Raw genomic sequence first — 15,290 nt, 5'->3', positions numbered from 1 at the left:
GGAACTAACATGTTCCTAATGAAACTCATTGTTGATGTATGTGTGAGATCCATTCCTATCATTAGATGTATAATCCTATCTTGGGCCTAGAAAAAAAAAAATCAAATTGATCTGTGATTAAGTGGGCCATACCAATGGGAACAGTTGGGAAATATGTATACCCTTGATTTTTACAAGAAGCAGGTGAAATCCTACTCTAACCATTAGATGCCGCACCAAAATTTAGGGCCTGAAAACCAAAAGAAATCCCATACATGATTCAAGTGGGCCACACCAAGGGAAATAAATTTGGAGGGTGAGATTTCTATTTACATTGTTTCCAATCATGTGGTCCATCTGAACCAAGGTTGGGGCTGATTTTCAGGCCTGAGTTCATTATGGGGTGACATAATGGTGGGGTGAATTTCACATTAACACTATGAGGGCCCACCAAGCTGGCAATTCCTTTTCCTCGTTTAAATAACTTCCGTTGAGAACATTTACTAATAGGGGTGTCCCAGTCCAAGCAATGTTTGAGTCGAACCCTCGTTATTGAGCCTAAGCCTAAACTGGCCTGGGCCTTTGATGGGCCAAAGTAATTCAATCCGAGACCGGCTTGGATTGCTTATATAGGGCTCGGCTTGAGTTTGGCCCGAGCCCCAGTCCAAAAAAGTTTTGTAAAATAAACGCACATTTTGGTGGGGCCACACCTCTGTTGTGTTTTCATTATACCAAAAAAGCTTCAGGAACGGTTTAAAACCGTTCCTAAATGAGAATAAAGGAACGGTTCAGAACCGTTTCAAATTTCAGAGACGGAATTTCATTAATTCCCTCCTTTTACTCCTATCACGTGAATTTCACCCCATTGCAGCCCTTGTAATTAATTGAAACCCAAGGCTCGATAAAAGATGTAGTGCTTCCAAAAGATCTAACGGCAAGTATTGACTCCATCAGACGTTTCAACTTCAACTTCACTCGTGTCGGTGCACCTACTTGCCTCTACACGTGCCATCATGTCAGAAATCAGAGAGATCCAATCCATTTATAAAGAAAATCATACCTTCTAGATTTCAACTCCCATAGATCAGACGGATCCACTCATATATTGGTCATACTAGTTAAAAGAGAAACATTTAGTTATAATAATTAATGATCCAAATTCATTTCAATTTTATGAAAGACAATCATACAATAGGATTCGTAATATGAACGGTTCAGATCTTGTAGATGCATCTAATGGGGCATGCGTTGACCGAGTGTACATGGAAAGTACGAACACCTGAGTGCAATTGGAACTCCTTTCTCGCCAAATCATTTTGTTTTCACCCAACGCGTCTGACAAGGGCTCCTTTCAATGGAGGTATGCAGAGTACACTCCCTCGAGTGCACCTTTGAAAGTGCACCTCACCTCGCACGTGGATAAAAAGGACACGTATAAGAAATCAGAAGGGATGATAAGGCGATCCCAATAAGATGGACACCTCATGTGTATATCTCAATTCGACATCAAGGCCTCAAGTGTTGACAGCATCAGTAGTAACTTCTTGAGAACCATCCATGTCAACATTATTAACAGAGGTTTCATCATCTGAGTTTCTACCAGTTCCACAATCCATGTTGAGAGGAGCAATCTCTCGAAGAGCTTGGTCCAAGATCCACCTGGTACACTTTTGAGGATCTGGTAGGGGTTTGCGGTCCTGATGCTGAAATTCATAACATAATTATAATAAGAAAAGTACGCGCATTAAAAAATTCTGTATTATAGATTAAAGACATCATTCAAACATGATGTTCACCTGATGGTAGTGCAAGGCCACCATCCACAATTCCCCTATAAACACAATATTGGAAGTCCCAATTAAACAAAGAAATGAATAATCTCTGATCAGTCTCAGCAAAAACCAAAATCTGCAATGAAAGACTTCAAAATAGAAAGACATACTCAATTCAATGAAGTCCATCAAGCAGATGAAGAGCTCCACAATGTGATGGCCTTTTATGTACATAACTAACAAGCTGTTTGGCATTGTAAAATTTCTAGTATGAACAAGAAAGTAAATGGAGCGATACACAACCAAACAGTAAAATACAATGACAGATCAATTCCCTGAACACAAGTATAGCACATAAAACCCATTTGATTAATTGTAATAAGCATAACAGTTAATATCTCAGACTTGATATGTTCAGCTAGAGGTTACTTCAGCTAATTTGATAGACTGGCAATGATATGTTCTCTCTCTCTCTCTCTCCAGTTAAATTGCAGGCTGCAGCCTTACCATTTACCTGTAGAGTCTGTTTTACTCTGGTCCAGCTGAGGGGCCTGCCAACATTTACTCTCTTCCCCAGGGTCCACCAAACCTAATGATTTCTTTCCAGTTAGAAGATACAGATTTAGGGATACCTGTTAACATCTCTTACTTGCATGCTCCATGTTTTGGCATAGTCCTGGATGAGTTGAAACACATCCACTTCCATCTTTACAAGGTCCTGAAAAATCTGAGAGTCCCTTTCAGCCCAAAATGCACAACAACATTGCCTTCAAAAGAGCTTTCCACAATATCCTGCCTATTGGGCCCCATGGTGTCCGTTCATGTTCAAGCAAAAGAGATCGGATTGTCCCATCAAGGAGATGCTTGGGTCAAATTCACAATGGGGCCATCAGATCAGCAGTTTGGATCCATGGGCCTTAGTTGTACTTGTACAGACCCAAGGATATTACACACATCCTCTAGTCAAGGATCACACAGTTTCTATTATGGAGGGATGGGCAGGACTAACAATACTAGAATAGAAATGTGATGCAGTGAGTACCTCAATATACATGCATTCGCTATATGAGTATGACAACTGGGGCTGGGTGGCAACAGACTGATTACAACTTTCACCTGCATAGAAGTGTGGTGTTAGGTGAACAAAATACATTTCATGGTATGGACACCATAATAAATATAATGCAATATTACACATCTTAAACTGGTCAACATGGATGAAACATTTTACTTTACACAATCATTGTAGAGAAGAATTCATGAAATATAAGTAATAAATGAACAATAAATTCAGAATGGAAGAAATTTGATGTTTAATCAAGAGGCTAATGAGGAAAAAAAAAACAAACTAACTGTAAAAGCTTTTGAAAATCAAAGGTATATACTTATCTCCTTCAAACCCGTAAAATTCAATCAGATGTACTGACATTTTCTGAATGATCCTCGCCGTATGATAATTCAAAATGCTATGTGAACAGTTGTAGGAAGATCTAATTAATTTGAAAGTACAATGGGAAAACTCTACTTCTGCAATATACTAACAAAGGCTTCCATAATCCATTGCATCAAGCTGAACTGCCACTGCATTTGGAATACCTTCAATAGTCTGCATTAGAAGCGCTACGCACTACAAAGAAAACCAACAGATACATAAGTAGCAAGAGTGGGGTTTAAAATCCCACTACCAAATGAAATAAAATATCAGAAAATATGGTGGAACCTACTTGATAATAGCAAGAGTTCATTTGGATGAACCTACTTGATAATAGCAAGGGTTCATTTGGATGAACCTACTTGTTCCTTCAGACGGTGATGGAACCTTGCCAGGGGGGCCTGAGCCTAGCCCGTTGACAGCCCTAAGAATAAGACATCCAAGATATGCATCCTGTCCAGCCAAATGTAGATGATCTGGGTGAACAAAGCAAAAGGCAATTAGATCAAGTTCAAATATCAAACTTCTCCAACCTACACACAAAATAAAAAGATAACTATTTCCATCTCAATAATTACCACAACAATTGGATGTTATCCTACAAGGCATCAAATTGGTTTACAGCACACCAGAGTGAAGATATAGGTCAACTGAATAAAAAATCAACGGAAAATAAAAAACAGATTGACTGAAGATGTATGTAAATTAAATTGGTTTTGAATTTAAGACACGTACAATTTTAGATATAAGTAAGTTCGTGAAATCAGAGATTTGTTTTTCACTTCAGGCAAACTAAATTTAAATGAACAAAATTCAGCTTCTGAAAATGGCTTTTCTGTTGTAAGCAAAATCAAATAAACTTTGATCTATAGACTTTTTTTCTGGATGAATGGAAAGAAATTACAGTAATTAGCATTTTCTAACCATTTGATATATAGACTTTTTTTTCTGGATCATACCTGTATAGTTTTCTTGACCATCCAGAAACAGGCGAAGGATCACGTAGTTGATTGATCAACTAATGACGACTGGGATGGGCTATGGTGCATCTGAGTGATAGTCAATTCTTTCTAGCAAGAATGAAATGTGAAGTGAAAGAAAAAAAGAAGTAGATCTAAGAGTCACATTTCAATTCATCCAAAGATCAAACAAATAAAACCCAATTTAACTTGGAAAAAAAATCCAATTCGGATCAGAAAGAAACAGATGCAACCAAATCATAGATTGACAAGAAACCGATAAATATGGAGAAACCCAATTGAATAATCAAACCAACAAATGCTAAAAAACCATGAACCAAGTACTAGATTCAGCCCAGGGGGAGAAATTTTGAATTTAAAATCTAACACCATTACCTTATATGAACTTTTTCTTCTTTTTGTTTTTCATTAACTTCTTCTTCTTCTTCTTCTTCTTTTAACAACCCATTTGATGGCCAGCGATTGGTTGGTTCTGATTATCAGATAAGTGAATTTTAGTACATTCACCACCACCAATGGAGCCATGTTTTGACTGGTCTGGATTGACGTATATGAACACCAAATGTGCAGCAGATGAAACAACACCTTTTAAGAAGTAGAAAACATGTACACTAGTCTAGCCTGGAAACAGAAGCTGAGGCATGCATTAAAAATACTTTCTGAGACTGAAAAACAGTTGAGGACATCAAAAAATCAAACAACATGGCTTACGGTAGCACTTCGACAGTTCATCACTGATGTACTTTAACCGCAACTGTCTTGCCAGTCGACATCTGAGCCTTGTAAACAGGACCAAATGCCCCTTGCCCAATCACTGGTGTAAAATTATGAGTTGCATTTTGGATTTCTCTGCTAGTGCATCGTCAAAGAAAAGGCAAAATAAGTTTAACATAGTGAATGACGACATGTCTAACATAGTAGAGAACTTATTTAGGATACATCCATGATGAAAACATAAAATGAACTTGTGCGGCCTCCTGAAAGCAAAATCATTAACCAACCATTGTTTTAATATATACATGGACCATAATGCTAAAGCCTTGCCCCCCAAGCTTACATATTTCCACCCCACGATTGACCCACAGCCGACACAAAATATGTCAGCAACTGTGTGCATTCCTGTCATCACGAACCGGTCTTCTTTCACTCCTACTGAGAAGTTGGCACTGCCAAACATCAAAAGAGAAGAAAGAAACAAATCATTGGGAGCCAAAGGAAGAGTAAAAGGAAGATGACATTTCAACGAGTTTGGCAGGCATCTCTTGACAGAATGGCATTGCCCATATTTAATTGGATGCACACAGAGACAGACGTATTGATTGTCTATCACTGAAATCTGCATACACTGTTAACAGAACTGTAATCATGATAGCTCTTCAGAACAGTTGACCGCATTTAAGAAAACAGTGCACAAGAAAGTAGTTGTAAAAATCTGGTTCTTTACTACTATTTTAGCTTCTTTAATGTTGTTTTGTATCCTTTTAGAGTTCTGACACTAGCTTCACTAGAGCATAAAAAGTTAGCATGCTACAGGACTAATTTCACAGGCCAGCAGAAAATTAGTAAAGAGGGTGTGTGGTAGAAGCCCACCTGTGATTATTTCAAGATTTATGCCGAGTGTGCCTGATTGTTTCTGTAATCTCATGCCAGGGAAGATCAAAGAGAGGCATGAGATCGATGAATTTACATGGACCTCCCGGACTATATTTGCTTCCCTCTGGAGCCTCTTACATATAGTCAAAGATGAATGAAAAACAACAAACAAGATGGATTAATCATGCAACAACAGAATACATTAGAAAAAGAAAACAGGATTGGGAGAGTAGTTTTACCTGGAATGCTATAGTAAGTTATCAAAGTCTTCTATCTGCAAACTTACTAATCGCAGCATTAACTCTCTGCACTATGGCTGACTTATTGCTTGCAAGTTTCAGAATATGCAAAACCATTGCCCAAGGAGGATAAGCAACTGACTAGCTACTGACAATTAGAGTTGTTAGTAACAAGAAAACCACAAAGGTAATGGCAATATTACCTGCTCTGGTGCACCTTTGCTAACACGATGCGTTTTTGCTTCTGTCAATATAATTGGAGCCGTTCACTTAGCAGTTGGATTAAATGGAAGGAAATGAACCTCTTGAATGCCAGCCCATGCCTTTTTGTATGTATAGATGGAAAGAGAGGCTGAAATGGAAGAATCAGTGATAAAGGCATTATTTGTCTGTGTATAAATAAGAGGATTTGTATGGAAATTTCATTACATCCTTCAGGTCAGCGAGCATCCCAATAACATCTTGGTTTTTAAGTCGGCAGGCTCTTGCAATGATTAGAATAACAATATCCTGGTCTTCTACTCCTTTAGCAAAAACCTGGTTGCGATAATTTAAAAATGGGCATTAGAATAAAAATCAAAAGACTCTCTTCAATAAGATGAGCACAAAATACATTCTATGTTGGACCTCAATAAGTTTCCTGTCAACTGTGAGTCTGTTTAAAGTTTGCATTACTTACCAATTAACTTAAAATCTTCAAATCTCAAAACAAAAAGCAAAAGGACCCATGGGTCATCCACACCAACTCTAGCACCTTCAAAAGAAAGGTGCAAGATGGAAAATAGATCAAGGAAACAATAGAGCCATCTTGTCACTTCAGAATGAATGAACAGATTATCCACAGTTTCCCAACACAGCACATCAACCTATATTCAGAACCACGTGCTTCTATGTTGAAGACATTCAAATCTTAAAACCTTCTCACCATCGTTCTCCAACCAAAAACCTCTGCTAGAGGGATGATGGTCCTTAAGACTCATTCATGGTTGAAGTAGAACCATTCCCCTTTGTCCATGCTCCAAAGGACAAGGCTAAAAATCAACCCAAGTGATTCCATCTTCAAACTCTGCTATAAATCCATCCATCTCGGAAAATAAACCTCCTCAAGCATTCCAAAGATACACAACTTATGAGAGCTAGACAATTTCCTACCCTCACAAATCCCTTTTGTAATTTTCCCCTGATTATTAAAAATGGAATTACTGAGTTAATGAATACTCTTTTATGTTTCATCATCATTTAGGCTTCAAATCTTTAGATTTATTTGCCTGAAACCAACTCTTAAAATTCAAGCAGAATTTTTTCACATAAAGGAATTTGGATATGATATCATCGATTAGGGATTTGCTAATTGCACACTCATGTAGGAGCCCCTGCCCATCCACACTCAGGCACAATTCCAATATGCAACATGTGTGAGATATCTGAACTTTCCAACTGGTGGGTGCACTGTTTAGATATTGTAGCGTAAAAACAGAGCATTTCGCACTCAGGTGAACCACAACAATGAAAACCCTAGAAAAAACCAGTTTTCGATATCACCATCCTTTCAGCATCTCCAATCCAAAACCATAGAAAAAGCCCTAGTATTCAAGAACCCAATCTTCTCTACACTCCACTCAAAACCCCAGAACCTGAAATCATCAAGAAAAACCCTAAACAACAAACATGTATTGCCAATCCAAACCCTAGAAAAAAGCCCTAGAATCATTTAGGCATGGCATTTCTTCTTAGAAATGAGACTCGGGAGACTGTGGATAGGGATGTGGCAGAAGATGCGGAGCTTTACCGTAAGGACGATTGACACGACAATGACGACAATGATGAGAATCACGAGGCAAGGGCAGAGAGCTACCGTAACGAAAGTGCATTTGCTGTCGGCGAAATCCTCTTTCTCGTCGTACTGGTCTCGGATCTCGAGAGCGTATGAAGGTGGAGGCAGAGCAGACGCGGAAGCCATTGAGAATGGAAGAGAACTTGATCCAAGAGGATTAGAAATGGCGGGGATTGATTGGGTTCTTCCACACTCACGGACATTCGACCGCCATTAAAACCTGAGAGGGAGAGAGTGAAAACGGTTCAGATCTGGCCGACGCCGATCTCCATTTGAGAGAGAGAGAGAGAGACGCGAGACGAGATCGAAGAAAAGGGGAGCAAAGAGGGAGTGGGAGATCGAGAGAGGGAGATGGAAATGGATGCGAAAAAGGGTTCGGGAGCTTTTGGCGTAAGAAAGGGCTGAAAATGAATCGGTAGTCTGCGGCAGATATAAACCAATTTGCCTCTTGGGCCTTGTGGGGTCCACTCAGAGGTTACTAATTGAATCCCTTCCGTTCATCTGTTTCAAAATAAAACAATAAAATATAATAATAACAAATGTTGAGGTCAAAATCTGGACCACCCTCCACTCAATACTACAAACCTCCAATGAGCCCTGATCTTGCACAAAGAGGGTTAGCAAAGGAGACCCTGGCTTAGCCGAGGGACCCTCTGATGCCTAAGTCAAGTTAGGGAATCTGGGTCTAAATTGCATAGTGTAAAGAGAGGGCGTAAGATGTTACATAGCTGTAGTAATGGGGTCCTCTGGTATTTATACTCGCGGATTGGACAATCCAGAACTGCTAATTTCAGCATGATTCCCTCAATTAGTAGGATACTATGATCATGAAGATATTATCCGCAATCTCTGGATTGCATGGCGTATTGCCCCTTAATGGCACATATCTGCTGGTGAGATATTCAGTCTCATTCACGTTATGAAAGTTTCCTGATTGGACACTTGGAACATTTGTGTCTCCCATCAGTATGGCCCATCCCAGCCCGGGGCCAAGGATTACCAGTCAACACCGGCCAGTTCTCTTTTTAATTTAGCGGTAGGCCTCAGATCAGGATGATCTTGTTTCTCGGAGTATTCGCCCGGCCTTAGATCCCTTCCTATTCGAGTACCCGCCTTGTCCGAGCCTGCAGGTGAAGGTCAGTGATTGGAATTTGTAGTCGTAGTCTTGGGGTCGGAGCCTGTTAGATGGGATGTCCCTCCGATGACTCTACTTGCCAAGAAATGAAGTGTCTCTACCTTCTTTGGAGGTGGACGAGCACCGAGCTATTTGGAAGATGACGAGGACAAAGGCGAGGGTTCTGGAAGAGGGCGAGGACAAGGGCGAGGGCTCACCTCTGCTAACTTTCTTCAAGTGATGATAAGGACGAGGATGAGGGCTCGGCTCGCCATGCCCGACCTGCTCTCCTTATGCCTTGTTAACTGGTTAAGATAGCTTGGGTCAACCCTGTTTGATCCTGCTCGGATTTCCCCACAACAACAAATAAAAAGATCCAACACTCAATTGGGGCACACCAACAAAATAGTGGAAATAATACATATACCATTGAATACCGGTTTAAATTAGAAACGACTTGAGCACGGTTGAATACCATTTCAAATCAAAAACGGCTTCAAGCCGTTTCTGAACCAAAATCGTAACCGTTCCAATTAAACGATTTTGGTGTAGTGTTTGTTATGATATCTAATCTGTTTATTTGGTGGGTATGATCACGGGCATAATACAAGTGATTATTACAACCTAAAATAAGAAATCAAAAGGCTCATCAGAGAAGGCCACCTTGGCGAACATGTGGACCAAGGAGCCAAGACCATGGAAGAACGCCTGGGTGACAATCGACCCACGAAAGAAATCCGAACCATTGTCGGTGACCACTAGGGCGGAGGCGACTCGAATAATACTCGAAAAAATCATAAGAGGAGCATTAGTCGGCCTGAGTCCGAGATAATGGTTCTGGCTCGGCCCTTAAAGGAGAAGAAGCTAGAAAAGTACAGCGTGACATTGACCGAGGCGGGTGCTCGAGGTATCCACCACCCGCATGACGACACTTTGGTTATCATCATCACCATAGTAAATCGCCGAGTCTTCAGGGTCCTTGTCGACACAGGCTCGTCTGCGGATGTGCTATTTACATAGGTGTTCGACAAGATGGGCGTTAAACGAACTGCGTTACAGCCCGTAAAGACTCCATTAATCAATTTCTCAGGCAAACAGATCCTCCCCGAGGGACTTATTCAGCTACCCCTCACTGCCGTGATGCGCCCAATCAAGTTACGGTTATGGTCGACTTTCTTATAGTCGACCAATCTTCCGTCTATAATGTGATCCTCAATCGACCCTCGCTCTGTCTTCTCCAAGCCATCATCTCCACCTATAATCTCTTCATGAAATTTCTGACTGAAACTGGGGTCAGAATTGTCAAGGGAGATTAGCACAACGCTTGATGTTGTTATGCTATCGCCCTGAGAGCACCATCAGAGGTATCGACGATCGAGACTTTGGATCCACACGACGAATTGCTCGAACACGGTCGGCCAGTAGAGGATCTCATCCAGGTCCCGCTGCATGATTCAGATGTTTCCAAGACCGTATGAGTCGGCTCGTCCCTGACATCATCATTAATGGAAAAACTGATAGCCCTGCTGCACAAATATGCCTGCATTTTTGCGTGGACCCATGAGGATATGTCAGGCATTGATCCTTTTATCATGACCCACTGCCTCAACATTGACCCGAGCTACAAGTTGATCCGACAGAAGCGGCGCGCCCTCGATCCCGAAAGGTACACCGTGATCGAGGAAGAAGTCGGAAAGCTCCTTAAGGCCAAATTCATTGAAGAGATATACTACCCAGAATGGGTAACCAATGTCGTGTTAGTGAAAAAAGCTAATGGGAAGTGGCAAGTCTGTATAGATTATACTGATTTAAATAAAGCCTGCTCAAAGGACAGCTTTCCTCTCCCTATGATCAATCAGCTACTCGATAGTACTACGGGGCATGAGCTGCTCAACTTTATGGATGCTTATTCAGGTTATAACGCCGTGACTTGCGCATTGAACCGATACCCGGCAAGAAGATGCCGATCGGCGTTTATTCCGCACCGCGCGTTTCGGATTTCGAGGGAATCTCTACTATTAGTCCCATCAATCAACCATCAAAGCACCCCATACCTCAAGTACATCAACCCATCACCACCTTTTACAAAAGTCCACCATTCTTTCCACCTCACCACTCCTCTTTTCCAAATTTCAACAACAACCATACCTCTTTTTACCATTTTCAACCCAAACCATCCCCCATCACTCCATCACCCATCTCCTTCTCTCTCTCTCTCTCCCTTACAAGTCTCTCTCTCATTCAAACTCTCCCATAGCAAGTCCCATACGTATGGTCTTCCCATGGTGAGAAATTTTATTTGTGAGGTCCACCTTTCCCACCCCTTCATCTCTCATCTCAACCATCCATTTCCCATCTTCCACCATCAAAGGGTAGTTCAAGGAGCCAAGGAAGCCTAGGGAGCAAGAAGATCAAGTGGTGGGTGCCTAGATAGGGTAGATTTTCATATTTATAAGATGGGCCAAGTGAGGCCAACCGATCAATGGTTTGGATCTCCCATTGACCCTAAGGTGTGGCCGATGGCCCACTTGGATCATCATGATCATTCCATGATGGGGCCATTCTCCATGGACCCCATCATGATGTTTATTTCTTTGCATGCTTAGGGTCATCTAGACCATTTAATTTGGTGGAGAAGGGATCTCCACCGTTAGATCTAATTGTATAGACCCATGTGTAATGGGACCCACTTGATGTATGATTTAGTGCAAGGGAGGGCCCATAGTGCCGGGGTCCCTCCATCACACGGTCTCACTCTCTATCTCTCTCCCTTTTCTTTTATTTACCTTTTTTTTTATTATTTATTCTATTTTTTCTTTGTGGTCATGATGGTGAAGCTGTGTGGCCCATCAGGTTGGACCCCACCATGAAGTAGGTATTTATTCGGCCCGTTTATAAGTGGGGCCCACCTTATATGTGTAGCACTCGTGCCATCCATCAACATCACTTGGTGGCCCACCTAAGCAGGGCCCACCTCTAATGTATTTACAAAGTCCAGCGTCCACTGACGCTGGACGTTTCTGTTGGAAGTGCAAATGGTTCCTTGGTTTCAAGCCAATGAGGTGGTGCACTTGTGTAGACCCCACCTTGATGCATGTATTAAATCCACACCATCCATTCCCTTCCCTAGCTCTTTTTAGACTTTGACATTGAAGATGGGATCCCTCAGACTTCCAGGCGGGCCATACCATAACAAAAGGTGGTTGTCACCATTGAAACCTCCCCTGATGGGTTGTACACTGGAATATGTCCAATATTGGACTTGTTTTGCTCGTAGTGAGCCATAGAAGAACAATGGACTGAGTGGATTAACTTGATGCGGACCCCACCTGCAAATTTCTTAAGAACCCAAAAATCAAAAAATAAAAAATATAAGGACGCAGGCCGTCCAGAGCCGCTGCCAGCGCCCCAGCGCCCGGGCTGGCGGACGTACAGCCAGTCACGGCTGCAGCCGTGGGCCCCACGTTGATGTTTACATGTCATCTAATCCGTTCAGCAGGTGGCCCACTCTCTGAAGTGGGCCCATCTCAAAAATCAGCCTGCTCCAAGACTCAGGTGGCCCACACCGCGTGAAACAGTAGAATTGAACATTTACCTTTGAGATCCTTTTTGGGCCCACAGAAGTTTTGGATCGGGATGAAATTTGTTTTCACCGTTCATCTTGGCTCATGTGACCTTATCAACGGGTTGGATGAAATATAAACCTTACGGTGGGCCCCACACGGAGCCCACATTGATGTATGTGTTTCAATCCCACCGTCCGCCTGGACGGTGGATGTAGACCCACTGTGATGAGTGTGTGGGCCCACTGTGATGAGTGTGTGGGTCCACTGTGATGAGTGTGTGTGTATATATATATATATATACATATATATATATATATATATATATATATATATATATATAAAATATTATATTTCATATAATATTATATGTATATATATATGTTATATACTATATATATATTATATACTATATTATATATATATATATATATATATATATAAATATTGTACTTATTTAGGTGAGGCCCATTTCAATTACTTATGGCCCATAATTGAGGCCCACTTTGATGTATTATGGGCCCATGGGTCAAGGCCCATTTGAGGTATTAAGGGCCCATGGTTTAAGGCCCATTAAGACATATTGGGGCCTATGTGTTAAGGCCCATTTGATGTGCATTTGGGGCCCATTAGTGTGGCCCATTTGATACACATAAGGCCCATAAGATTAGGCCCATTTGATACGTTCTAAAGCCCACAGTTTATAGTCCATTGCAATGCACATAAGGCCCATTGGTGCGGCCCAGTGATGTGACCCACTTGATGAATACAAGGCCCATATGATATGGCCCATTTGACGTATTTAAGGCCCGATGGGACGTGCCTAAGGTCCATTGCAATGTACAATCCCATCATGATTTATGTAATGATGTTTACGTATGGACTATGCCTTGGGAGCAATGGTGGTTTGACGTCCACATTGCAAGTATAGTGTGGTTAAATGTCCGCATTCTGACATTCCCTAAGGCCCATTGTTAGGCTCGTGCGTAGGCCGTCTAGGCCCACCTTCGTTATGTATATCATCCATCCTATATAGCATGTTCAATTTCATAATTCATGATCATATGCATCATACGTATGCTTGATATGAGAAATGACTGATCATAGCATATGCCTTCGGGCAGATTGTCTAGGGGCCCCGTACAGGGGTGTTGCCCTACATGAGCGCACGATACGCGCTGAATTGCTGTATGACTGGGTAGTGTGATTCATGCATTTGCATTGTATGATATGGTTACTGTACGCCCTAGCGACATCGGGGCCATAGCCTCCACAGACGCTTTGTGGATGGCCAGATGGGATACCGGAAATTCTGTTCTACATGGGGTGCGATAGATATCCCTGGGTGAAAGTCCCTAAACCCTTATGGTACCAGGAGGTTGCTCCAACGTCTAGACCAAGTGGTTGCATGAGCGCTGAGTGCCGATTACCAGACGGTTGCGCTTTCCACTGTGTCGTGGTCGGTTGGAAGGGGGTGCGGCCTTACCCACCCGAGAGTAGGGGGCAATGCTAGGCTGAGTCTGACCAGCTCGAGGAATGGGTCCGCTATTGTCGAGCCTTGCCCGTTATTGGCTGTCGGATAGTGTGGTCTTTTCCACTCACCTTATTGCGCGCGATGGGGCGGCAATCGGCTTGGAGTGTACTAGACCCCAGTGATATTCCCGATTTGAGCCGTATTGACATGTGGACTTAGATGAGGATTTGTATGCTTGACTTGCATTTCGCATTGCATGGCCTTGGTATGGCCGACATCATTCTTTGCACCGCATGGCCTTGTACGGCTAATGGGATTCTTAGCATACATTAGCATTTTCCGCATTACTCTGACCGCATGACTACATTATCACCTTGAGCATACACTTTCACCACCCTCAAGCTTTATAAGCTTATGCACGACCGTTGCGTGCGGGTGACGTTGGATCGCAGCATAGTTGAGGCATGACGCGTGGTGATCTTCTTTTGGAGTTTTGGTCTATATTCATTGTATTTCCCTTATGCTCATTGTACTTGTAAAGTTTTTGATTATAGTGGAAATGTGATGGAGTTTTTGGTTGTTGTTTGTGGGTTATGCCTTTGGTTATGCTTATTATGAATCAAACGGATGTTAAAAATCCTCCTTGTAGCATCCCAGATCGGAACCTGGTAATGGGGGCGGGAGCCGAGAATGGGGTTCTACGGAGGGTCGGCGCCGATTCAGAATGGGTAACCAATGTCGTGTTAGTGAAAAAAGCTAATGGGAAGTGGCAAGTCTGTATAGATTATACTGATTTAAATAAAGCCTGCTCAAAGGACAGCTTTCCTCTCCCTATGATCAATCAGCTACTCGATAGTACTACGGGGCATGAGCTGCTCAACTTTATGGATGCTTATTCAGGTTATAACCAAATTATAATGCACTATTCTAATAAATCAAAAATCACATTTGTCAACAAAGGTCTTTATTGCTACTGAGTGATGTCATTTGGTTTGAAAAACGTCAAAACTGACCTTTTGACAAAACTTGCCTTGGCCGATGAAGATGAAATTCCCAGGTCCGTTCCCATCGAGTATGTGGCTAAGCCGAGTGTCGATAAAGCCGATACTACGACCTCGCTCCCCATCGATTCGGAACCAACCTGGGTCAACCCTATTATTCAGTATCTCGAGACCGGCAAGCTGCTCGACGACCACACTGAGGCTTGACGACTGAAGATCCGAGCCGCCCGTTACACCATGCTTAACAGAATCCTGTACAAGAAAGGGTTCTTCATGTTGCTCTTACAATGTCTACGACCAAGTGAAGCT

General features: G+C 42.1%; 1 protein-coding gene across 7 annotated transcripts; it reads right to left on the bottom strand.

The window, feature by feature from the left end:
• Nucleotides 1-1,278: 1,278 nt before the first annotated feature.
• On the bottom strand, nt 1,279-3,587 carry LOC131223293 (uncharacterized). 7 transcript variants are annotated; one of them, XR_009160376.1, is made up of 6 exons: nt 3,476-3,587; nt 3,277-3,378; nt 2,259-2,867; nt 1,922-1,995; nt 1,776-1,810; nt 1,279-1,682 (listed from the first exon to the last, which is right to left on the bottom strand). XR_009160376.1 is itself a non-coding variant. In XM_058218647.1 (6 exons), the coding sequence occupies exons 3-6, from the start codon at nt 2,455-2,457 to the stop codon at nt 1,494-1,496; spliced, it is 372 nt and encodes a 123-aa protein (XP_058074630.1). In that variant the 5' UTR covers nt 2,458-2,867; nt 3,277-3,378; nt 3,476-3,587; the 3' UTR covers nt 1,279-1,493. The 7 variants fall into 7 exon arrangements, 3 of the variants coding, with proteins under 3 accessions (XP_058074630.1, XP_058074628.1, XP_058074629.1); XR_009160375.1 differs by having other exon boundaries at nt 2,266-2,867; XM_058218647.1 differs by having other exon boundaries at nt 2,384-2,867.
• Nucleotides 3,588-15,290: the final 11,703 nt, after the last annotated feature.

The sequence above is a fragment of the Magnolia sinica genome, chromosome 13 (assembly GCF_029962835.1).
Source record: "Magnolia sinica isolate HGM2019 chromosome 13, MsV1, whole genome shotgun sequence".
NCBI classification, from domain to species: domain Eukaryota; kingdom Viridiplantae; phylum Streptophyta; class Magnoliopsida; order Magnoliales; family Magnoliaceae; genus Magnolia; species Magnolia sinica.
This window is presented reverse-complemented; position numbering and strand designations above follow the sequence as displayed.